The sequence below is a fragment of the Pleurodeles waltl genome, chromosome 3_1 (assembly GCF_031143425.1).
Source record: "Pleurodeles waltl isolate 20211129_DDA chromosome 3_1, aPleWal1.hap1.20221129, whole genome shotgun sequence".
In the NCBI taxonomy this organism is placed as follows: Eukaryota; Metazoa; Chordata; class Amphibia; order Caudata; family Salamandridae; genus Pleurodeles; species Pleurodeles waltl.
In genome coordinates this window covers 71292776-71318355 of record NC_090440.1, presented here as the reverse complement: position 1 = coordinate 71318355, position 25580 = coordinate 71292776, and the positions used below count along the sequence as shown (strand labels likewise).

At 42.0% G+C, this 25580-nt stretch overlaps 1 protein-coding gene across 2 annotated transcripts in view; it reads right to left on the bottom strand.

Annotated features, from left to right (window-relative positions):
* The window catches only part of TRAF6 (TNF receptor associated factor 6), a 120999-nt gene that overhangs the window by 29564 nt on the left and 65855 nt on the right, over positions 1-25580 (bottom strand). For both annotated transcript variants that reach the window (XM_069221820.1, XM_069221821.1), the window contains exons 3-5: positions 25359-25509; positions 15503-15661; positions 9915-9986 (exon numbers count right to left, since the gene is read on the bottom strand). In XM_069221820.1, coding sequence (XP_069077921.1) covers positions 9915-9986; positions 15503-15661; positions 25359-25509 — 382 coding nt within the window. The remainder of the gene's footprint in view (positions 1-9914; positions 9987-15502; positions 15662-25358; positions 25510-25580) is intronic.

The following is a 25580-nucleotide window of genomic DNA, read 5'->3' as shown; positions in this document are numbered from 1 at the left end:
ATGCCTCCACTATATTCCTCAAAACTCTGCACGAAAAACAACCTTGAACTAAAACTTCCGTCAGTTCTCTTTTTTCTTTCAAATGACTCTCATCTTCCTTTCCATCCAGTGGCGTAACAAAACGTGAGAATGCCCCCGGCAAGATGTGCTGAACCGGCCCCCCACACTCACATCAGTAGAGGCTGAGGGGGCCCGTCCAGTATTGGTAAGCCTGGGGCCCCTCCCATCGCAAGGGCTGCGGGGACCTTTGTTATGCCCTTGTGTCCAGCCCCCTGCATGACTCCTCTCTTTGAGCACAGCCTACTCTAAGGCACATGCATGTTTGCCTCAATCCCTATTACTCTACCGCTGCAAACTGCCCACATCTTATTTCAAAGGTCACAACCTCTTCTTTAAAAGTCATACCCCCCTGCACTTCAACAATACCCTATCTCCTGAAAATCGTCTATTAATAGCGCCAACCAGTTTATGAAATTCTCATATCCCCCTCTCCAACTAAATATCACACCTAATTTCCTACTAATGTAATGTACCACACACAAACCTGAGTAAAAGCATGAAATAGCTCTAATAGCGCACAATCCTAATCCCCACAAACAACTACAAAAATACTAACCCGGGACTTCATCAGGGGAAGAGGGATAGGAAGTGCTACACACAGGGCCACTGGAATTATGCGGCAGGAGAGGGTCAAATTATGCGACAGGGTTGAGTTAATTATGCAGCAAGAAAAGCCACATTTTGTAACAGCATTACTTCATTATTTTGTCATTTCTACACATTAACACTGTCTGGGCAATAGTTGCACCTCATTAGTACTTGTTCAATACCCAAATGTACCAATAAGCAACAGAAAGGTGACCAGTCCAGCTTTGCAAAGGGCCTCCACTGAGCAGTAACATGTGTTGCTGCATTTTAGTAACATTTGAACCATTTGAGCTAGAAACAATCTTTTTTGTTAAAATCTGCAAATTATGTAGCAGATGATGGATTATGTGGCAAATGCGGCAAATCTATATTCATGCAAAATTTGGATGCACAACCGCATAATTCCAGTGTCCCTGGCTGTACAATACAATCACAATACGATATATAGCCCAGAATGAAAATAGTATCATGGCACATAAACAGTCGGTTGGAGTTCACACAGGTTGCCTAGTAGTTTCTCTTTACTGCTTCAGTCTCTTACACCTACCCAAGACAAAATTGCCAACGGTCATATTCATCACCCAGTAATTTACTAGTCCACAGCACTAAACCACCCATTTCCATCTGAACAGGAGTGGAATAACTAAAGAGATCTGCCACATACTGCTGCTGGTCAATGGACAACTCTAATTTAATCCACCATTGCATGTCCCAACTAGCTACATGCTAGAGCCACTTCTTGGCATCTCACATTGACTGCCGATTTGAGATTATAATAACAAAGTCCACTGCAGCATATCTCACCACTTCTTCTCCCTCTAACCTATACCTGCTCAGGACCATAAACTTTAAACCACCAGTCTTAAATCACCTATCTCACAACGGACAACCGGATACAATAATCAGCTAAGTGGACTATGAACCTAAGAAACATGAAAAAGAATTGCACGCCTTCTCTTACAACCCTTCATCCATCACACTGCTAAACTCTGCATCTCATTATATAATAACTACACCTTAGTGGCTCTCACGTACAACATGAAAACACTTCCACATAGCATCAAAACAATGAGAACATCCTTCCACTCACATACCCTACCAGGTGTAGCTTGCTACCCATACAGGCAAGTGCTTTAGTACGCCCCACAGAGGTAGTACGCGCTAAATAAATACTGCAGTACAGTACAATACAATACAATTCATTACAATGCAACACAACTGGCTGGCCCAACATTCGGTGCAAAGAGCAAAAAACAAGTAAATATTTATTTTGGGAGTAAACAGTTGAGCCATTGCTTCTTCAGGACGAACTGAAAACAGAAGTCCATGAGACATGACACCTTGATGTAATTTTTGTAAACTCAAATACAATAACCATCACTGAAATTTTGGAATTTGACTAATACTTTGAGACCTCAGAAATTGTCATTCCACCGTAAATTTCTGTGTTAAAGGTGCATTAAAAGCCAACAAGTCAAATTCAAAGATATCCTACCTCTAAAACATTATGCATAATAATGTCTAAGGTGAATATTTGATGTACAGTTGTTTGTTTGGTCTGTATTAATAGTAAAGTATTTGCCCAATACTCAACTACTCATAAAAGATTCATCCCCAAAACACTGGGGTCACATTTTAAACAAAAACCAAGTCAGTAGGCAATAGGGCTGCTCGATATCTTCACTTCTTTAAAATTGGGGTAATTAAATGTGCCTTGCCTACTATGCAGAATCTCCCAGGTCACAGAAATTTGTGTAGTAAGGGTGTAGAAATTTCGTCCGGACTGCAGGACCTTGTTTTATAAACAATACTGCAGAATCTATCTGGATCTGCAGACCTGTTTGGTTTGAAGACTTCTATAACCTTCTGTAGTTCAGACTCACTGAAAGGGAGTTTCTCACCCCGCAGGAATATTAATTTTTGAGAAAGGCACAGAATTTGTGGGTACAAGCTACACTAAACGCTCTTCTAACTGTTTTGTTTTCTAAAGAAATTGTTTAGAAACCACGCACCTGAGGGTCTTCCATCTTTAAACGTATCTGATCTGGTCATGTATTCCAAGTCTTCACCTTCTTCCTTCTATCAATTTTTCATAAGCATTATTTCAAGTTGACATTGGCCATATAACGAATCTGCCTCTGAGTTGAAATAGTTTTTTAGTGCTTATTGAATCTTCTGAGTCTTATAAATGCATTCGTAGTCAAACCATGTTAGGAATCTATAGGACTTTTAAAACTGCTCACGTTTTGCATGTCACACTTTAATTGTTGTAGCACAGGACTGGTTTCCAATTTTTCATTTCACCATTCTTGCAGATAAATTTACTTTTGTTTGTAGGAACACAGTCATTTCTAGTTGCAAGACTATTCATCTGAAAGGACTATGAACTAATTATAAGAACGACTGGGAGGTGATCACACTCATCCCAAGCCACTGCTTCAGTGTTTTTTAAACTTTTGACTTCTGTGGACCCCACTTAATCATTACTGGAACCCGGAGAACCCCACTGAGTCATTACTGGAAGCCAGCGACCCCGATATAAGCAATTTCAAATATCTGAACCACATAACAATACACAAATTACTTAATATTTTATTTAATTCACAAACACATATAAATAAAAATCACAATTTTGATTGGAAGGTTGGAGCTTTTCTAAATTCCGTTAGCCAAACCATTGCCCATACCATATATGGTCTGTCCCACGAATCAATCTAAGTAAACCAACTTAATTTTAACCTCTAATTTCAAGCTCCTTCACAACGTTTTAAAATGTTCACCTTTTCATTTGCGTATTTTAAATACAGTTTATTAATCGGTTAATAAAATTATATTTTCTAAGCAGTCGTGGGCCCCTGAGAAGCCTTCGCGGACTCCCAGTGGCCCCCAGACCACAGATTAAGAACCACTGCACTACTCAAACCAAGGATGCATACTCAAGAAACGCCTTGTAAGAAAAGTAAAATTATCGGGTGAAAATCCTAGATTCCACAGTGTGAAAAATGTGCAGAAATCCTCTTTGGACCAGGAGCGCTAATCGGGACCAGGAACTGGGCACGTGAGGGAGCGGAGTGCCAGTCCGGAGCAGCAGCAAGACATTAGCTACTGCGCAGAGTTGAGGTGACACAAGAAGTGTGCCTTGGTAGACCTAGAACCTATGATGACACAGCTTGAGGAGTGGGGTCGAGAGGCTGATGGGCAGGTGGCTCGTAGGCGACTAGGTCTCCTGCAACCCCAATACCAGCAGATCATGCTGGACGAGGCCAGACAATCCTGGCAGGCGGCCCAGAGCTGCATCTATCAATGGGGGCATGAATCTAGTAAAATACTTTGCAGATTGTGCCGGAATACCCCTTATTCCTCTTTTGTTCTGCGGGTTCGAGATTTGTTGGAAGTGTTGCTCAAGGATCTGCAGAAATCTGAAAATGGCTTTGCTGCTCCCTTCCGGGGAGTATACGCCCACTAGGAGGTCCTATCCCAGGAGCAGATTGTGGAGTTTGGGCAGGCTCTGCCACTCAGAGCTCACTGTCACTGACCAGAAATCGCTGGACTGCGCGGTAACTGGGGATGAACTCTCATTTGCCCTAGCAGGGTTGAACAATGGGAAGGCCCCGGGACCCCATGGGTTCCCCTGCAGATTTTTTAAAGCTTATATGCTCAAACAGCAGAACCGTATGCTGGGAGTGATCCACTCTGTGACCACGTGCTGCGGTAAACCCACCTCACTGGTGCCATGCAGAGATCGGGCTGTTCCCTAAACTGGCCCGGCCTACAGAGGAGAGGTCCTCATACCGCCCAATTTCTTTGCTCAACCTAGAGGTAAAGATCATGGCTAAGGCGCTTGAAAACCAATTGATACATATTATCCCAGATCTGGTCCACTCAGAGTAGGCCGGGTTCAGGCCTCGTCACACCATTCGCCACTTATTTGTAGCCTCCATAATGTGCTGGCTGACAGGCTGGGGGGCGAGAGGCGGTCCTCTTATCTGATATTGATAAGGCCTTTGACTCTTTCAGCCGGGATTACCTCTTTGCCTTACTTACCAGGATTAACATTGGCCCTTGATTTCTCTCTCAACTCAAATTAACTTACACTACCTTAACGGTGCCGGTCGGTATGGCCGGTGCCTGATTGGTTTTCTTCCCAGTGCAGATTGGGATACAACAGGATTGTCCCTCGTCTCTCCTGCTGTTAGCTCCTGCCATAGAGCCTCTGGCGGTATGGGTGAGGATTGTCGCCCAGGTACGGGGCTTTGATTGGGGAGAGGGACTCCCAGATAGAACAGCACTATGTGCAGATGACTTCTTTTTCTTTCTCTTCGCCCAAGCTGAATCTGGACCTCGTGTGCTGCTGATCAAAGTTTTGGGGAGACCTTCGGTCTATACAGTAATTTATCGAAGTTCCCAGTGTTCCCAGTAGAGGAGGGGTCCCCAGCTCTCGCCTGGGCTTCCAGCCTGAAAGTGGCAGTAGACTGGTTTAAATATCTTGTCATAATCATACCCTCTAATGAGACTCTAGAACGGTTATGTAATGTAATTTAAGACCGGTTTTGGCTTGCGGGAGGATGTCCAAATATAGTCCGTCTTGCCATTGTCATGGATAGGTCGCCCAGCCATCTTTAAGATGGTGTCCCCACTGCGGTTTCTATACCAACTACAGAACTTCCCTTACAGTATTCCAAGAAGATGGTTTTGTCAATTGAACGGCATCCTCAACGCTTTCCTTTGGAACGGAGGGCGGGGGAACCTCATGCACTGCGATGAGTAAATGCTTCCAGTCCATCTACTGTGGGGGAATCTCGGCAGTGGATACAGAGTCATCACATCTTTTAACTATCAGCGAATGGTGGTATGGTTTTTGGGGCGACCCGCCTATGCATCGGTGAGGTGGGCAATGAGAGACTAGCATATCCTTCCTTATTTATATGAAGGTGGGTGGGAGAGATGTCTTCCCCGAACGATGAGGGTGGTTTTTGCCTTGTGGCGTTCCTCCCTTTGACAGATGGGGTGGTGGAACAGATGTCTCTGTGAAGAGGTAACCAACTCTTGCAGGTGGCCTTCCTGGAGGGTTTCTGCAAGTGGGATCTCATTGGGATTTCTATATTGGGGGATGTGATGCATGGGACTGTCTTAAACTCATTCCAAACTCTACAAACAGAATATCACCTTCATCATAGTAAGTTCCAAAGGTATCTCCAGCTCCATCCTGCTCTGAGTACCTATGTAGTGAACCTGACGACCCTGCCCGAATTCACTCCATTAGAGGATAAACTATCAGGAGACTTAGGGGACCATAAAGTTGCACATATATATCAAACATTTATATCCAATCAGCAAGATGCATTTTGGGCTCTCAAGACAGCGTGGGAGGCGGATGTTGGGGCCCTCTGGAATGAGGACTGGACGGAGGCACTAGGGGTGACTCGTATGGCTGCAATAGCTGCCCATCTCTGGATCAACTTAAATACCTCCACAGGATTTATTTCACATGACAGTCTCTGGCGCATGGGTTTGATAGCATCCTCAGCCTGTCTTTGATGAAGCACAGAGCAGGGCACATTTATCCACACAGTGTGGAGCTGCCCAGATCTACAGTACTACTAGTGTGGGGTGATGGCCTGGCTGGACAGAGTACTCGCCTGGCTGATACCCATGAATCCAAACCTCACCCTGCTACATCTCACAGCGATCTAGGCAGAAATAGGTATCAATTATCTCTTTTACATCTGGGCCTGACCTTAGCAAAGCGGGACATAGAATAAGGGTGTGGAAGAATAGTATTGATCATTGTATGGGAATGGAAGTGTAATTATATAAAGCAAGAGGGTGCCCCCAGAACCACCTCAAGATATGGTAAGTGTGGGCGGACTAGTGAGGTATTGAATTGGAACCTGTCTGGCCAATGTGCTCATTGATGGATGATAAATCAAGGTGTTTATGTACTGAGGGTGCTGAAGTGAATTATGGGGCATTGATTATTATATGCAGCTTATATCCTGCTCAATTGGTGGTAGGTGGGTTGGGGGGGATATGTGCAAGCAGCCACTTGTGATTTTCTTTGTATTTTCTTTTATCATTGTTGAGTACATTGTTGTCCTTATAGGCTGTGTTTCCTGTTTAAAAGTTAGATTAATAAAATACATTAAAAAAAAAAAAAAAAAAGGAGTTAGTTCTTCAATACTGTGTGTTTGCACATTCATGTATGCATTTGCATGTGTGTGTCTGTGTAAGCATTGGCAAAGGTAGACTCGCGGTCAGTAGAAAAAGGGGTGCTGCCAGGAACCAGCAATGCCCATGAGGACTCAACCCAGAAGGGGGAGTCACAGGGGATCCGCAGCGTCGCAGAGAGTCCACAGGAGTAGAGGCAGCATTTGCAGGAGTCCCACAGGACAGAGACACAGGAGTCACAGAATAAGCCAACGCAGCACTACAAGAGAAGATCCCAGGATGCCGGAGAACCATGCAGGAGGCTGTGCTTTGCAGGAAGGAGAGCTGGGGGCTGAAGCTACAAGTCACCTGAAGATCCCGTGGAGGAGATGCAAACAAGCCTTCGCAGCTGCAAGAGACGCAGTGCACGGGGGTACTGTCCTGCGTGGGAAGGCAAGGGCTTACCTCCAACAAAGTTGGACAGTTGGCAGAGAGGACCAAGAGGACTACTCCTGACCACCACCGGTGATGCAGGATCCACACAGGTCAAGATGAGGGGAGATCCGCGCAGCCAGTCGTCGCTTGCTGTAGATGCCTGTAGGGGAGTGACTCCTTCACTCCAAGGGAGATTCCTTCTTCTTGTGCAGGCTGAAGTGATGCAGTCTTCTGAGGATGCACGGCTCAGGAAATGTTGCAAAGCTGGCAGGAGACGTGGAAACAAAGTTGCAGAAGAGGCTTCTTCATTGTAGCAGGGTTTGTCGGTTCCTAGAGGGTTCAGTTGCGGTTCCAGTGGCCAGAAGTCGAGGTGGAGGTTGCAGAGGAATCCTGAGGACCCACCCAAGACAGAGACCCTAAATTGCCCTAAAAGGGGGGGTTTGTCACCTAACCAGGTAAGCACCTATTGGGAGGGGGATCTAATGTCACCTGCCTGGCACAGCCACTCTGATGCTCCCAGAGTGCCCTGCCAACCTGGGAAACAAGATGGCAGTGCCCAGGGACCCTCTGGAGGAGTGGTGGTGATGATGGACCGGGGAGTGGTCACTCCCCTTTCCATTGTAGAGTTTTGCGCCAGAGCAGGGACTGTGGGTCCCTGAACCGGTGTGGACATGTTTATGCACAGAGGGCACCAAATGAGCGCTTCAAAGCAAACCAGTGCTTGGGGAGGCTAACCAACCCAAGCCGGTCACACCTATTTCCAAAGGGAGAGGGGGTGTTACCTCTCTCTCCCAAAGGAAATCCTTTGTTCTTCTGCTTGATCTGATCAAGCCCAGGAAGGAAGGAGGGTAGAAACCTGTCCGAGGGGTGGCAGCAGCTGGGCTGCCAGGAAAACCCTGTAAGACTGGTGGTAGCAATGCTGGGGGTCCTCTAAGGAGCCCACAGAGTGCATGGAATCATACTTCCAATACTTGCAACAACTGTGGGGTATGATTCCAACATGGCTGATGCCAAACATGCCCAGGTTCGGAGTTACAATTATGTAGCTGTCCATAGGTAGTGACCTATGTCCAGTACACGCGTAGAATGGCGTCCCTCACAAAGTCCAGGAAAATGGATATGGAGTTTGTGGGGGCACCTCTGCTATTGCAGGGGTTCCCTCACACACAGCCTGCATCCTGCCCTCTGGGCTGAGAGGGCCTACTATAAGAGTGACTTACAGTGACCTGGTGCAGTGACCTGTATTCGAAACAGATGCATGCACCTGTTTCACACAGACTGCAATGGCAGGCCTGCAGAACCCTTTGCATGGGCTCTCTATAGGTGGCAGAATAACTGCTGCAGCCCATAGGATCCCCTGGAACTCCAATGCCCTGGGTACCTAGGTACCATATACGAGGGACTTACATGGGGGGACCAGTATGCTAATTGTTGGAAGAAAAAGTTAAAATGCACAGGAGAGAGCAAAACTACTAGGGTACTGGTTAACAGGACCCCAATAGACACAGTCAAACACACTGACAACAGGCAGAAAATGGGGGTAACCTTGCCAAAAAAGAGGGTACTTTCCTACAGCCTGGCGCAAAGGAGTATTACCAGCTTGTGTGTATCCCATTGGATAAAGCCTCAACATGCTGTGCTAGACAGAATGATGGTAATTCTTAGAAACCTGAGAGGAGCCACGGGATAATGATCATCCCTGCAACATAGGGGTTGATTCACCAAAAGAGCAGGGGTTGCAGAAGTGACATCACAAACCATTTCACATGTACTTTCATCCCTACATACAGGCTTACACATACACACGCATTCACACGCACACACGTTGACTCTCACAAACGTACTATCACCCGCAAGCATGCGCACAACATACATTTAAAAGCATTTGTTGTTTAGCTCAACGGACTGGGAGAATCATAATCCAACTAATTCTTCTCTATTTTTTGAATTAGACTAATAAAGAATAATGTAACATTAATCGATATTAGTGCACAAAAAAATGACAGAAAACAAGGAAAGTGCAGTCCCGAGCTACATTTCTAAGGACGAGCTGGCCCTGGGATCCTGGCCTCCCTGAGGCCAGTGGTTGCAAAGGCAATGCTAGGGGTCGCAAGGGGCAAGCCAAGGGTTGCAGCTGCAACTCCTGCCGAAGCCTAAATGACGTCCATGCCCTGCACCCCCGTAAAATGGTAGCTTAGCATAATATTAGTCATTTTGGGCAAACTCTGGGCTTACATATGTGTATACTCACTGCCCACCCATGGTAAAATGTTGGCCCTGACACAATGGTGATCATTTTAGGCAATTTGTGGGCATCCGTGGCATGTTGTTCAGTACTCAAGGTATGACGGTGCCAAGGCACAAATGTATATAATTTTAAATACATTAAAGTTTAAGCAGCATCAGAGAAGAGGGGATGCAGTGCAAGTCAACATACTAATGTGTACATGTTGTTTTTTGATCATTTTCACACCACGTTTTCCTTACATAGTTATTTGTATCTATACCATAGTGTCAATTACTATCAGTGGTATTCCAATGAGCTGTGAAGGGGGAATGAAATTCAAAGAGAACCATTGCTTTATTTCAGTTACATGATGGCCACTCTGCCATATCTTGCGAAGTGTGGTGTATCAAAGCCCAGGGAGGAACACACAAAAAGAACGTTTTTCAAGCAGCCCTACCTGTTCTCGGATGAGATCAATGGTGCAATATTCACATTTCACATAGGCCAGTGGGCAGTTCTGGTCGTGTTCCTATATTTACAGTAAAACAAAAAGAAAAAAAAAAAAAGATTTTAATTCACAATCAACTCCAATGTCAGACATAAAATACCATGTACATTATTACACAGATTTCATGATGTACCTACAAACGGAGCAACCAAACCTGATGCGTTTCTGTGGCTAGAAAGAAACTTTTTCAGACATTGCAAAGATAGCCTACCATGGGGTTTTGGTCAACCATTTGCCTTATCCGCATCTCATCTGTTTAACAGCAATAGAAGCCTCTATTATTATGTGCCAGCTACCTGGGAGAAGCCTCTAAACATAGTGCAATCAGTTTGCATTCACTCTTTTCCCATTTGTTTGTAAATTCATAAATAAAAATGAATAAATGACACCTGCCCAATTGCTTAAATCTCATTGTCCCATTTCGGCTAGGAGTACCATATGGCAGTCTGCTAAACCAACAGAGATTTAATGTACTATCACAAATATTACTAGCATGTACATTGTAAAATACCAGCCATAATGGTGTGTTACATTGGAGTAAAATTTGTTCGATAGTCATTCTTGCTATTATCGAAGATGTTGTTGATATGACATTTGGACAACCAAAGAATGGAATAATAAGCATTTGCATAGCATATATCTGAAAGTGCTTCTTCAGTCACTGGTGAGTTTAGGTGCTCAAAACCCCATCATACCTGCGTTTTGGCTTATCTTCACGTTCATGCATCCATTCAATTACCCACTCACTAGCGCTTGCATTCAAGATCCGTCTATCTGCAATTACACACACACACACACACACACACACAAACCCCACAAGTGTATGCAAGAGTCAACAAAATAATAAAAGCAGAAAAAAGGAAAAATGGTGCTATATATTTGTGGTGGGCGTATGCTTTCAACAAAAGGTTACGTTTAAAAAAAAAAAAAAAAAAGTTAAACAGAGCAGGATAGCAAACTGAAAAGGTAAGGTGCACAATGTATCATTGTTTTAAGTTTCAACACGGCATCATCAAGTTCAGAGGCAAACGTGGCCACCTTGGAACGATAAACCAATGAACCACTACGTACAATAACATTATATGATAGCTGCTAAGTAAACATCACGACGAGTGGCCACCTTGGAATGGTATTGTGCAAAGAACAACATTGTTATACTGAGACAAGGTGGCAGACCTGCTGCTTCTAAATTTAGTGCCCAGCTTAGAATGGATAACCGGACCACAACAATTCCACAAGGCTGTCTAATTTAGAATCAGTGGCAGTGTGAGATGTGGAACAGTAAGTGGCTAGTGAATGGCCTGGCAGCACAATCTAGGACATTCTTTTCACAATAAACAAGTCAGGCATAAGGCCTTTGCCATAACGTTTAATAATAGACAGATCAAAAGCATAGCATCTGACACATTTTTCCAATGGACCAATCAGGCCTACGTCCTTTATCATTGGCTTGTTATCATAACTAACACAAACCTACTGTACTGAGCATAAGCACTCTTCTGCAGTGGAAGTACAGACTTTATGGCCAGTCAAACGCTTGCAGATAGCAAGCTCAATGAGAGGGAAGAGCCTAAGCCTCTCCTAGTATTGCTTTTAAAAGCTCTTTTTCTGGTGACCACATAAAGAAAGCAACAGGTTTTACATTATACCTGACCTACAAAAGCACAATGGAACATTGAATCTGAGCTGACTGAGATCTACAGCTAGGCGCCGAAACTGGTATCCTTGCACTAATTTAAACTAAAAAAGAAGATCGGCCATGCAAATGATTCAGGCCAATAATGGTTAAAATGCTGTGCCAGGAAAATAGAGTCTCCTTTTAATTTCGCTAATCTAAACAAAAAAAACAAAAAAAAAAAAAAAAAAAGGTCTAGAGGATCATATTTTTGTTCTTTATTTTAAGGACCAAGAATCATGAGATTGGTTTGTAATTGAGCATTTGCATTAAATGGTGTGTCTCTTTATATGTGCTGCTCAGAAGAGAAGGTGCACTATGGCACTGTTGATGCTAGAAGGCGGGTTATGCATGGTCGATAATAGACGGCACCTTAGACATGTCAACAGTAAAACACATGGGAGGAACACACACACTACAACTGCTTCAGTGACTTCCACTTATTAACACATGTACTCTGTTCCACGAAACCCTGCCCTGCGCCTTTCGTTGCGGTACGCAGTGTGAAAGGTGTTTGCGTTAGAGGAAAAGAAGAAGGGAGCTGGTTGATGACTTTAAACGACAGGAGGTGGAAATATGCCACTTAAGTCTGTGATCACCACACTAAAAGACAACTTAGTCCAGGGTTAGTAATACCAACACTATCCCCACTACAAATATAGTGACAATAGGATCGGCACTAGTCGTCACACATATAACAAAATGATATATAAAAATGATAGTGATAATACACGTATCACTAATACCAAAATTCATAATGCTAAAAAAAAGAGTTTTCCTTCCTAACACTAAAACTACAAAGAGTATCTACATAATGCAATAGAATGGCTTGTATCACCCACCTGAATGGTACACAATGAAAAATAAAATAAAAACATGAAAAGTCAGCCCTGCCAGCATTCAAAACTGCACCCATCTTTGCAGCGGGTTCATTTTTTTCACTGAGGTGTTGTAGTGTCATTTACATATCGAAAGCTGGTTGACTTATCCAGCTGCCTGGCCATCACTACTAAAGATAAGTTAGTTCATCTGCTTACCTGAGCATCAGAAACGAAGACTATCTGTTCCTATACATCAACTGGCTATAAAAATAGAGAGTACTTTGTTCCACTTGGGGCCTGACCATCAGCGCAGATAGTCAATTGTCCGACACAATGGCCGGCACACCACATCGGGGTATGATCTCTTCCACCTGGTAATTGTGACCGAAAGTGGTCAGACACCCTTGGTCACCAGAGCACCAAACCCGAAGGCGAGTTGTCCTCCTTAGTCTCCTGACCATTAGAATCAAAGGTGAATTTCCCCGCACGATCAACTGACTGCCAGATCAGAGGGCGATCCGCCCAGTGCAACAACTTGGTCATAGAAAGAGTGGATTCTTTGTACCTCGTGGTCACCAGACATCAGTTGTAAAGGTGACTTATTTCACAGGCACCAGATAGTCTGAATACAGATAAACTGTCCAACATGATCACCATATCACTGGAACAGATGGTTATGTATCTCACGCTATCACGTGATCATCAGAAGAGAAGAAACATGATCTAGCCAGACATCAGACTGATAACAGGAGACAACCAGCACGCAAAGCAAACTGTCCCACGCCGTCACCTGACCATCAAAGTACAGTTTGACTTGGTTTACATGGCTACTTGTCTATCATGACTCTTGCAGGGAGAAGATGCATGGGTAACTTTATTGTACAATATGCTGCTTAGGCCTCAATATGGAATGCTTGCGTGCACAATGACTGCCTGACCTACATCGAAAAGGGATGAAGAGAGCATCCAAGTTTTTTGAAAGGCCTTTATCAAAGTAGGATTTTGTACATTATGTTATCAGCTGAATACAGCGACAGACAAGTTGTAGGGATCAAAGAGAACATGCCTTACTCAGACTGAAAAAGGATGTTCACGATCCCTTGGAAGATGCATAACTGCAACATGTCCAATACTACTGACCTGGGCCCGAGAAATAAACTAGTCTGAGTATCATATGGTCTAGTCAGCAGGCCAACCACCAAGCAAGGTAAGAGGAAAAAGAATCAGGCCTCAAAAAATCTATTCAACCACTCGGTATGGCGAGTCATACTGTATTGGGTTAAGCAATTTTTACAACCTACTCACCCCTTCTAGCAAGCTGCAAAAAAACAGGTTTTCTGTTCAGTCAGAAAGTGAAGTAGCAATAAAGACACCTTTAATTCTTGTTCTTATCATGTCACATTTGCTCTTTCTTCAGAGACAGCAGTCAAAAGTCAGTTTGTCTTTTTACAATTACTTTTCGTTCTGACTGCAGAGTTTCAGGATTATGTAAGGTGAACTATCTGACCTGCTGTACAAAGAGTGTAAAATGAAAGGCTGTAGGGTGTCAGGTTTTTCATAGCACACATTTACATAACTAAATCAACTGTACAAACATTTCAAAATATATTTCAATACTTGAGAAAGCCCATTTTTTGTACTTCTGTGTGAAGGAAAAATATTTTAATAGGATGTAAACATTTCAGAACACATTACTTGGTGATGTGCAAAATATAAATATGTTTTCTGAAACCCAATTTTCACAGATTATTGTTAGTACATTATATATTTTTATCAGTAAAGCTGCAAGTTAGTGTGATGATTTTTGGACATTTCTAGGCAATTTAATGACCATGCACTACCACATCATGCTTTAGTACTATATTTATTAAAAATGAGCATTTAAACAAACTGAGAAATACTCCTGCCCCGGTGGCAAAGCTATTAGTAAACTAAGAAGAAAGTCATTGGTCATGTGTACCCAATATGTGGGCTAGATTCTTACTATACATGGAGCAAACGTTTAGCCTATTTAATCAAACTTTTTTTTTTTTTTTTTTTTTTTTTTAACAGCAGACATGCTGTACTCACATATTTGAAAGTGCACTCGTGTGAGAATGAAGAAAAAGACGACTGTAAAATAAAATAATTGCCGAACCACAATTTGATGGTTACGAGTCAATTTTCATTACAGTCAGGTCGAGTCGATTTTTCAAGTTACTTGACTTGCAGATCTAGTAAAATGTTTATGATTTTTCGAGGCCTAAGAGGGGCAGATATTCTGAGAGATGAGGGAAATCCAGAGCTGTGACCTAGGCTGGATTGGAAGCCAAAATCAGCCCTGGTAAGAAGTCAAAGCTTGCCCATATTGCAGGTGGTTCCAGCTAGGATGAGGCTATACAAGGCCATGGTTTGTCTGGCAGCCTATCCTGCCCTGTAAACAGCCCTCCTATGTTTGAGGGCCGTGGCTTTGAGGTAGCAACATGATTTACAGACTTCAGTGTGCTGTCATTTGCCCGAGCCAAAACAAAATGACAAAGTTCCTCCTCTTGGAATCTGGTTCTTCTGCATTGGTGTCATGTTATTTTGTATTTGTTTAAATTGGAAGGGGAATTACTTACGACGCGGAGGGTTGCACCATAATTTATCTCCATAATGAGCAATTCCCATAAAACTTAGCAGGCTTCCACCAATCTGGGGTTCACTTGAGATTCCACTGATGAAAAACAATGCATGAAGGAGGCACGTAGTTTGCTGCATGTTGACAAGGACTTGAGCTGGACATCATACCCCTTGATAAAAACACTTCTGGTCCGATTGAGAAGGCATAGACCATGAGGTGATGGTAGGGATGCTCTTATGCCACATTGCTACACCTAGCTGATGAGTCTGGCTACAGGGACAACGGTACGACAACAGATCAGAGTCACTGTGACAGTTTGTGCATGTCTGTTTTACTCCTACAAAAAAATAAAATCACTTGTTAAATTTAGAGAGAGCATTGTCATTCCCTGACTGTCATCGCTGCACAGTTTTTATCTGAGGGCAGAAGGTATACTTACCCACTTTTCTTCGTAAGCTATGCTCATGTGACAGTTTTCGCAGAGAACCTGCCGTCTTGGACACTCGAGTAAGACATGGCCTTCAAGGTGAGACTTCTGTAAGGACTGCTGGCACTGTAGGCATTCCACGCAGGCATACTCACAAAGTGCTTGATGTGCCTACACAAAAAAGAGTTGCAAATGGGTGAAAAGCATAAACACTTGAAAGACAAAGAAAAATAGGGGGAGCTAGTCGCAAACTGTATTTTATATTACGTCACTGGTACTAGAGTAGTACTACAACATCACTAGGAAATGCTATTCACAAACCTACTTGTGTAAATCTTCACCTCTCGTTTTTTTTCTATGGGGATATTCTCATATAAGTAAATGTACTACTTAGCAGTACATGTAGGAGGGACAGAGGGAAGTGACTGAAAAAAGGGGCTTGCTTTTTACTGCAGGAAAGGGATTTATGGAGTAAAGAGAGGTTTAGGGAAGTCTATGGAGTGACAGACTTCCATTCACAAAAGCACTCATGTTCACAAACTGCACTAACTAAAGTTACTACAGCCATAAAAGGACCCAAACCAGTAGTAAACTACTCCAGCTCAAAAATGGAATAAGTCCAGAACCACACAGGGCCAACCACTGGGACTACAACACTCTTCCATAGAAAATAACTGTGACAGAGTCTTAAAATAAAAACTTATAGAAAATAATGTTAAACTAAATTATTTAATTGGATAAAAATATTTAATATTTTAACGTTACAACAACTTAAAAATAAAACATTTAATGACAAAATATTTTGGCAACTTTTTTTGAATGTATGAATTATTCTAACGTTGTTTTAAAAAATAATTAAATTACTTTTAATGAACTTTATACATCACGTTTAATCATTATTATTTAGTAGGAACAAAATATTTTTTTACTTTAGGTCAGTGGTTCCCAAACTGTGGTCCGGGGACCCCTGGGGGTCCGCGAAGCCTTCTCAGGGGGTCCGCGAGAGCCTAGAAAATTAAAAAATATTTACAAATATTGATAAATTAGGTCCCCAGCTTCCAGTAATGACTCAGGCGGGGGTCCCCGGATTCCCATGATGATTCAGTGGGGGTCCCTGGGTTCCATTAATGTTAAAGTGGGGGTCCACAGAAATCAAAAGTTTGGGAACCACTGCTTTAGGTGAATATTTTTTAATTTGACCTTCAAAAAAAAATGTTTACTTAACATTTACATTAAAAATGTAATTCAAAATTCGGTATATAGTACAGTAGCAATTGTTTTACTCTGTTCTACATTTAAAATACATTTATATAAAATGAATGTACAATAATATTTAACATACAAATAATTTTACTACGAGTTCATGTGAGAATTGGTTACATAGAACTAGTCAGAAAAGGGCATTAGCAGTGGGTGGAAATGAATGAATTAGAATTGGGCGGGCACAGGAATAAGGATGATGATAAATGGGCAGCAAGGAGGCTTTCGAAGAAATGGACATGTCCAGGAACTGGAAGCAACAGGCTATGGAAAGGAATAGAAAACAGTAAGGATGCATCTGGATAGTCATGCATGGATGAGTTCAAAGAGCAGTTTGGACAGGTGGAGTGTATGGGGATGGATATAAACGAGCCTCCTGCCTTGTTCAATTTGTGAGACCACCAAGATTAGATTAGTGTTGCAGCCAAGATGCCACCTTTACAAAGCAGATACTTGGCTAGATATACTGAATAATATCTCAGTTTGGCAAACTTCTACAAAAAAGTATCAACACAAGACACTGAGCATCTGTAACAGTTTGCAAACATGAATTATTCAAACGAGCACAGGAAGGCTTAAATGCTGACCAACGGTACACTCTTTACATTAACAACACAAAATAGTTAAATGTTTTTGCTGCTCTGATAAAGTGTCACATTACGTGGCTACACAGCTGAAACTTCAAAATTCAGATATTACAGTGCTGCACTAGATGAGCATTTCAACATGGCTAATGCATTAAATCAAGGAAAGGCGAAATACGAGTGAAAGAATTTGAGGCCATCTCACACATTCCAAGCTCTTTTAAGAGTTTGAGAAAGCTTTCTCTAGGAGTTAGAAGGATCAATAATGAGAGGTAAAGTATTCCAAAACGTAAACTACTCGCGAGAAAATGAATGCTGCAAAGGCCTGGCTTTTTTAAAATATATTTATGACATAACAAGGGATGGACTTTGGGTGGTTGGTAGAATGCTATAGATATAGTGGAGAAGATATGAGTTGGAGGAAGGGTGGTTAGAGAGGGCGCTTCATACATCTTCAGCCCTACTATAAACTATGGCAGCACACTGAGCTAAATGAAAGAAATCAAATTCTTTGTGGATAACACAACATCTCAAGGATCCGAGGGAGGTAATACATAAAATATAAGATAAGCACTTTGTTTTATGAAAGGCATCTTTCTGTCACAATGAGGTAAAATTCAGGTCAATAGCATTTAAAGTAACTCCTCCCTCCAGAGAATGTTCTACACTAAATATATCTTTGAGCTAATCCTCATTTCTAGAATGACTAGCGCTAAGCTTCCACACCGGCGGCTTCAGCAAAGCAAAAGAACCAAAGGTAAGCTAGTGACACTAAATGTTGCATTTTGCAGCCCAATTGAAGAAACAACTTGGGTAAAAAGTCTTAGGTTTTACTGGTGGTGTTTAATATTGAAATACATAAAAAAACAAATCACAGTACTCAGAAGCACTATTTCTGTGTAGAATCAAAGCATGTCATAAAAATGTGCACCAAAATGAAAACAATGGATGCAGTGAAGGAAAACATTGGGTCACCGGAGAAGCAGTGTGGACAGCACATCCATTATTTCTCCCATCCATCAGAATTTGTATGCTAGAAAACAAAATATCACCATAGTTACACCAATAACTTTCAAGGCGGTTGCCAACATTTCAGGATATGTTTCAAAGTACTTCTCCAAAGATCAGTAATCCAAATGCCATTTAATTTAAATTGCTCTTTGGAACCCTGATACTCAGGCCAGAATTTAGCTTCATGATGAAATTATCCACCAAGGCTTTAAATATTTTAAATACAACTCTCAGAAAGATCTTTCTCTGCAGTCTTCATATAAGTTACCAATTACAACCTTCACCTGAAATTAGTTTAGGAATTTCAAGAATATTCTCAAGTTATTAATCAATATCAATCAAAGATAAAAGTAAGACCTTCGAAAGTCTGACAGCTACATTACATGCACATCTTGTTAAGTATAAGGCGCAATGGTTCAATCTCACTAACAAAACATGTCACTATATTGGCTGTTCAAGGGTTGTTCTTCGACAATGAGTCTCCGAGTTCTTGTGGGACGTTGGAGGTAACATTACAAAGTCTAAAGGCCACTACTAGCATAAGGCCACAACTCAACTAGTCTATTAAACAAGCATTTGCAATGCAACGGGTCTCATGTTTGCTCGAGTTAGAGGTGTTAGCATTGTAAATTCCTAACTGGACTTTTCTTGCCACATAAATTAAAAATGAAAAGTAAAACAGTTGACATAAGCAAGCGGATTCAAAGCGCCATGAGCATGAGCGCGGAGGAGAGACACAAAAGGTAAATGAAGTTTGCTCGCAGTCAAACATATTGGCAAAATTGCTATTATCCATGTAACATGGTCGATGGCCAAGGCGGTAACAAAACTGCCCCAAGCATGGACAAACAAAGCATTTACGATGATAACAAAGGATTTTTAAAAGGCAAGCCCTTGAACGAGTGAAAGTGATGGGCATGGTTAAAAGCCCACAGATAGATTACAACAGGCCAGAGCACTTGTGCTCGACCTAAAAAGGAACTTTCAAAACATCTAAAAGCCAGAATGCATATTTAAATATGTGCCTCATGCTAAAGTCTCTACACTTAAGTATACTCTCTACTTGGCAATTCTACTTATTTCTAGAGGTCAGAGGGGACTTTAGAGTAAAACACAAAACGCCTGATCTGAACTCTTCCCTGGCATCCAACCAGTGATTTTATGGAGCCACTGTCAGATAATAGAATTTCCTACCACCATAATTAAAGACACAAACAGATGAACTGATCTACAGGAAATTGATACAAATGTACATTTTATCTTAGCCAAGTGTGGTTGTTAGCCATTCTTGTTCTACTTGACCTGCTTTCGTGATTGCTGTCCTCCTCAGAGGAGTGGAAGTCATTACTTGCATTGTCTTGAAAAAACCCATCTACACATTCAGGAAGTATGACAGGGCTACAGAATACAAAATAGACATAAAACATTCCCAGTGCTTTCCACATGATGCCATACACGTCACTAGTCACATCACTAATTTTATTTATTCTGGTTTCTTTAAAGTGCAATTGTTCACCAAAACTAGTATCAAGGAATGAGGAGCAGTGCCAGTGCTAACACCAAGAAGTACTGCAGTCACATTGCCGATTTCGTAAGAGAGGAAAGAAAAAGCCAGGCCTCTACGTCTTTCCCAAACGTTAAGAGATGATTGAGACCACTGAAACAATGAAAGAGCGTTCCTATGAACAGCTCCTGTGATCCAACAAGCTCTACCACTTAAGTTACAGTGGCAAACCTTTTTGTGGGATAATTAATGCAGGGAAAAGAGTTTTCCGACTCTCAGCAGCTATTCAGTTTATAGAAACTAATTGTTTTAGACAAGGAAGTAACAAGGAAGTCAAAAATGGCTTTATGAACCAGACAGAAATCTAAATAACACACTTTGCTTCACAGGTAACTAGTGCAGGGAAGTCATAGTAGGCAATGATCAGTTCTCTTAAGTCTAAGTGTAAGCTTAGCACTGAGATTAGAACTAATTGCAGGACATGCAAACCATGTTTACGTGGCTCAAGATAAGCAACATTGCAATAACCTAAACTAGCAGCAAGATATGCATTTAAAATTTGAACCATATGTGAAAAACAGAAAAGAAAGATAACCTGCTTCATCAGTGTTAAAGACCAATCATAAGTGACTCCTAAATGTTTAAGTATGGTTACTGCAAGGGTTTATCCCCAGACATGGACAAAAAGGAAGCTCCTAAAAAAGCTGTTGGTCTAAACGTGAGAATTGTTTCAGTCTTGTTCCCATTTAGCTTTAACTGATTCCAGAACATTCATGACTTTTTTATGACAATCATGTAGTGTGATGGCCCACTGTCCTAAGGCTCCAGTGATTTTCAAGTCAATCTAAGTATCATAAACAGGTTACAGATAAAAAATGTATAGGGTACACACGAGAAATCATATAAATGGTGGACAATCAATGAGGACAAGGCAGTGGCCTGTAGAACTAAAAGAGGCATGGCTTCAGACAGAAAAGATGTGAGAGACCATTCTATAAGGTAAAAAATCTTGAAGCCAAAGCAAGCTTGAGCCCTTGACACTGACATCTCCCAGACAAGCTAACAGTGTCTGAAGATCTAGTGTCAAAACATGCAACAGGTCCAACAAAATCAATGTAGTTGGGACATGTTGGTCCGTGCAACAGCACAACTCATCTAAGGGTGCCACACTACAGACTTTGTGCTGCAGCGGCCCAAACGCCAACCTGCATGAGGCGCAGGAGAATGTGAGTTTCTCCAGACTTGGAAAGTTCATTGATGTGGTCTGCTCTACTAATTTAGCTTTGTAGAGCAAGTTTGAGAGCAGTCTCTAACCAGATGAATTCTCCAGGTTATTTCAGTAGCGAAATTATATGCACCCGTCTGGATTCTGGGGGATTAATGTGGGATAATGAAGAAACATTCAGCAAGGATCTCACAGGAGTGTGCTGTAACATTGAGAGTTCTTGTGAAGTTTAGCCAGGAGAATGTTGGCTTTCATTAAGGAAAATAAGTCGTTAACTTCCAAAAGAACAAAATGAATACAGAATTGTAAAGGTTTGGGAAGAGCGATGGATCGGTGTCAAAAGATGGAGAGAGGAAAGCGTTATGTTCTTATAGGTGATGTCCATAATGTGTCTCAAAGCAGTTTGCAAATTGATTACCATTTTTGCCTGAATGCAAAAACTGGGCTGTGGGGGGACGAACCTTCTAACTGCATAATAAATGGAAGCCCAAATAATGAGGGTTGATAAAAAAAACCTGGACGAAATAAGAAGATTCAGCAGTTCCCATATCCAGTTTACGTTTAGCTGTACAGGAGTAATCATGATGGCAGGAACTATCCAGTTGATGCAAGGTATTTTGGCTATGCCATCATTAAGCAGACCATTGTTGGATTTAGATTTCTTATAGTGCCTGGAATATAGTGGAGCACAAACATTTAAGACAGAAGTTAATTAGGCATTATACATTTCATGCAGAACTTCACATTAAATCAGTGGTGGAACAGGGCAATACTGAATCTGGGAGGAAACTGAGTCAATTGACAGTTCTAAGACTTTTATGGCCAATACCTCGTGGCATTTGACTTGTGTCGCAAACATATCTAGCTATGAGATGCCGACAGTGGATGTTGCACCTTGGATAGAACCAGTTCTAAGGCAGGAAAAGAGATCTGGGTCACCTTCGCCATAATTAACGGTGGTCACAGATGCCACACTTCAGAGATGGGAATCCCACCTGGAAGGCCTCATATTTAATACCCAGTAGATCCCTTAGGTGAAATCTATTCATATCAACCTCTATGGCTGCTTAAAAGTAATTCTTCTACAGCTGCAGAGGGTATCAATTCAACAGAGAAAATACATCCACATTATTCTACTAAAAAACGAAAAAGGGGAAGTAGGGTCACAACTGCTTTGCTAGGAAGGTCTGGCACTGGGTCAGAAACAGAGAAATTGTTCTGTCAGCCGCTGTTCTACTGGAGAACTAGAACATGGATATGGACTTTTAGTAGTTTTTCCTCTGAACACTATGAATGGTAGAACAACCCAAAGATGTCAGTGATGTTTTTTGCAGATGGGGCACTTCGGCGTAGATTTAACTTTCACTAGGGAGCTTGATGTAGCCTGTTCGGTTTGTTAAAATTTGCCTTGGGAAATACGTTTCCTAACTGGACATTTCATTTTTTTTCTTCTGGTTCCACTAATGAAAACATTAATTATCTGATACAAGCTCACAAAGAGCATGTGATCCTCATTGCCCCCACAGAATGGTTACACTGACCATGGAACCGGAGTGTTTCCTAATGAGTAGTGATCTTCCTTTGCCTCTAACACTGGGGTAAATTAGAGAGATCAGCCCACGTCTTACCAAATTTCTCTGTTCATTACGTACTGAAATCCTCTTGCGTTGGCTTGGGGACTTTCAACCACAGCAATCTATTTAAGTGATTATGCAATTTGCCATCCATGTAGCAGAGAAAAGCCTTAATTTAGAGACAATGAAGAACTACGCCAGCACTATCTCTTGTTTCATATACTCACCTGAACAGGGCTTGTTCAACGTACTAGTGGTGGACGAATTTTTAAAGGTTTTTCAAAACAAATCTATGCCAAAGTCCTCATGTACCCCCTTGAGATATTAGTCTTTTGTGTGTGTTCCCTGTAAGATCATGCATTGGTGCCAGGCGGACTTTCAAGGAGCAATTACACCAGCTAGATGACACACTGAATTATAAATTGTTGGACCTGCTATCCTTGGCATGAAATTGTCACAAACATTTTGCCTTCACACATATTTGCTGAATTTGTTTTTGTTTGTAGGATTATGTGCACTTTCCCACTGCTAACTAGCGCTTAAGTGCTTGTGATTTTATATTAAAACATGTTAAGATTAGCTTACACCTAATTGGCACATTTAATTTACTTGTTAGTCTCTAGTAGGTGGTAGTAATGTACAAAGGGCCTATAAACTAAATGCTAGAGGGCCTGCAGCGCTCATTGTGTCACCCACTGCAGTAGCCTTTTAAAACATGTCTCTGGCCAACCATCACAGCCTGTAGTACAGTCTTAAGCTACATTTTTGACCTAGAAAAGTAAAACTTTTGCCAGGCCTGAACCTTCCTTTTTAATACCTATAAGCCACCCCCCTAAGGTAGGCCCTAAAGACTCAGAGCAGGGTGCACTGTATTCAAAGAATAGGACTTGTGCGTTTAAGTTTTACGTGTCCTGGCAGTGAAAAGGTCCTAAAGTTGTTTTTCATGGTTGTAAGGCCTATCTCTCCAATTGACTAACACTGGGTTACCTTATTAAATTTCATAAGTGCTAACTTTAGATTGAAGTCAGTTAGGGATATGCTATTTAGTCTCAAATAAATGTAATTTAAAATCCTCTTTAATGGTAAAGTTGGATTTTAAGCCACATTTCTGAAACATTCTAGTTTTAGGAAGGTGGCATTTTCTTCTTCTAACCATTTGTGCCTTCTGGCAGTGTCTTGGGTCACATGACTGTGAATGTCTCATCCTGCTGTTGGGGTTATGTGTATGCTTCCCAGACAGTGACAGAAGGGAATATGTGCCGGGGATGAGCCATCCTACCAGAAAGGCTGGGGGTGGAGCTGTGCCCTGCCCCATTTACACTTCAAAGTGCTTGCCTCCAGCACACACAAAAGAACTTGACACTAGTCTTTTGTCACTCCAGACTTCTTAAAGTCTTGACAGGGGAAGGGAAGAACTTCCCAGAACCAGTTGAGAGGGTAGTAAAGAGAATTCCCAAACTTCAAATGCTGGCACCGGGTATAAATACTGTACCTCCAGAGTCACTCTTCAGAAAACTCCTGGACTTATGAAAATTACAGAAAAAAAAGTGCCTTGCTCCCCAGAGGGTTGGGGGTCAGCGTCCCTACAATGAAAAGGCCAGCAGAAAGGCACGGCGTGATCAGCACAGCGGTGCCAACATTGGCACTGCCACGCTTGACCCCGGCTTTCCCCACCACCACTGCCACGGGATCCAAGATCATTGCGGTGGTGGTCTTGTGGTGCTCCAACCGCCAGCATCTTTATCTGCCGGTCGGACCGCCAAGGATGTGGTGGGCAGACCGACAGCATGGATATGGCGGGTTCAAGGACTGCCGTACTCTTAATCGGGCCCTAAGTCGCAAAAGTTCTCAATACATTACATAAACAGCAATTAACAATAAAACGAAAATCAAAGTACTGCAATTAACCTTAATTCACCCTTGGAACAAATAGCAATTTGCTACCAAGAAGCTTTCCATTTTGTTTCCCAGCTTATGCAACCAAAGTGAAGATTATTCGGCTTACATTAGATATAATGCAATATTCTTCTTCCTCCTTTTTAAGTTCTGCAAGACGATGGCAAAGAAAATCCACAATGGGACACCAAATGTGCGAACATCTTAATGTTTACACATTTAAACTATAGCATTTTGTTTATTTTTTCTTTTAAACTAGTGAAAATTTGAATTCCATCCTATAGGCTTAAACAAATCATCCTGTTTGTCATTCCTTTTGCGGCCCTTCCCACAGCAAGCACTTTTTACTTGCATTTCTATTAAATTAGATTTGTGTTCATGTGCCTCAAAACATGCTTTACTTGGTTGCTTTCTGTTCACCTTCAGTTTCCCATTGATTTTCCACATTTCCGTGCATCCATTTCTTGACTCCATCACACAACAGCTCATTCCACTTAGCATGGGTCAGTGAGGTCACATGCCAGGCGAGATCCACTTTACCTCGGGAAGTGAAGACAATAGACCCTTAGGACAAGAAAACTGCTTTGAGGGTACTCTACTTCGATTCTTTGGGACACCAGTTTGTGCTAGCATCTGTGGATTGTCCAAAACGTACTACCACTTCCGAAATCTGCCGAATGGACACTGCCACCTTTCAGGGCTCAACTCAACTCGATTTTATAACATTAAAGAACAAGGATGAAGAGATGCACAATAAACATATGCTGATTGCAAATCAGTCATTTAGATTTCATATGAAAACATTCCCCCTCACCTCTAGATGCCTCAGTTCCATCTTCTGGAGACAGCCTTTGTTGGGACACTTTACTGTCAGTGACAAGATTTCCCGTTTGGCAAAGTTGTCTGGGAAGAGAAATTTCTCCAAAAGTAGCTCGTTGTCCACAGGGCACTTATGTCCAGCATCTCTAGAACAAAAACGGCACAAGCAGCTAGTCAGATACAAGGCAGTCACTGCCCATCACTGATGCCTGGACAA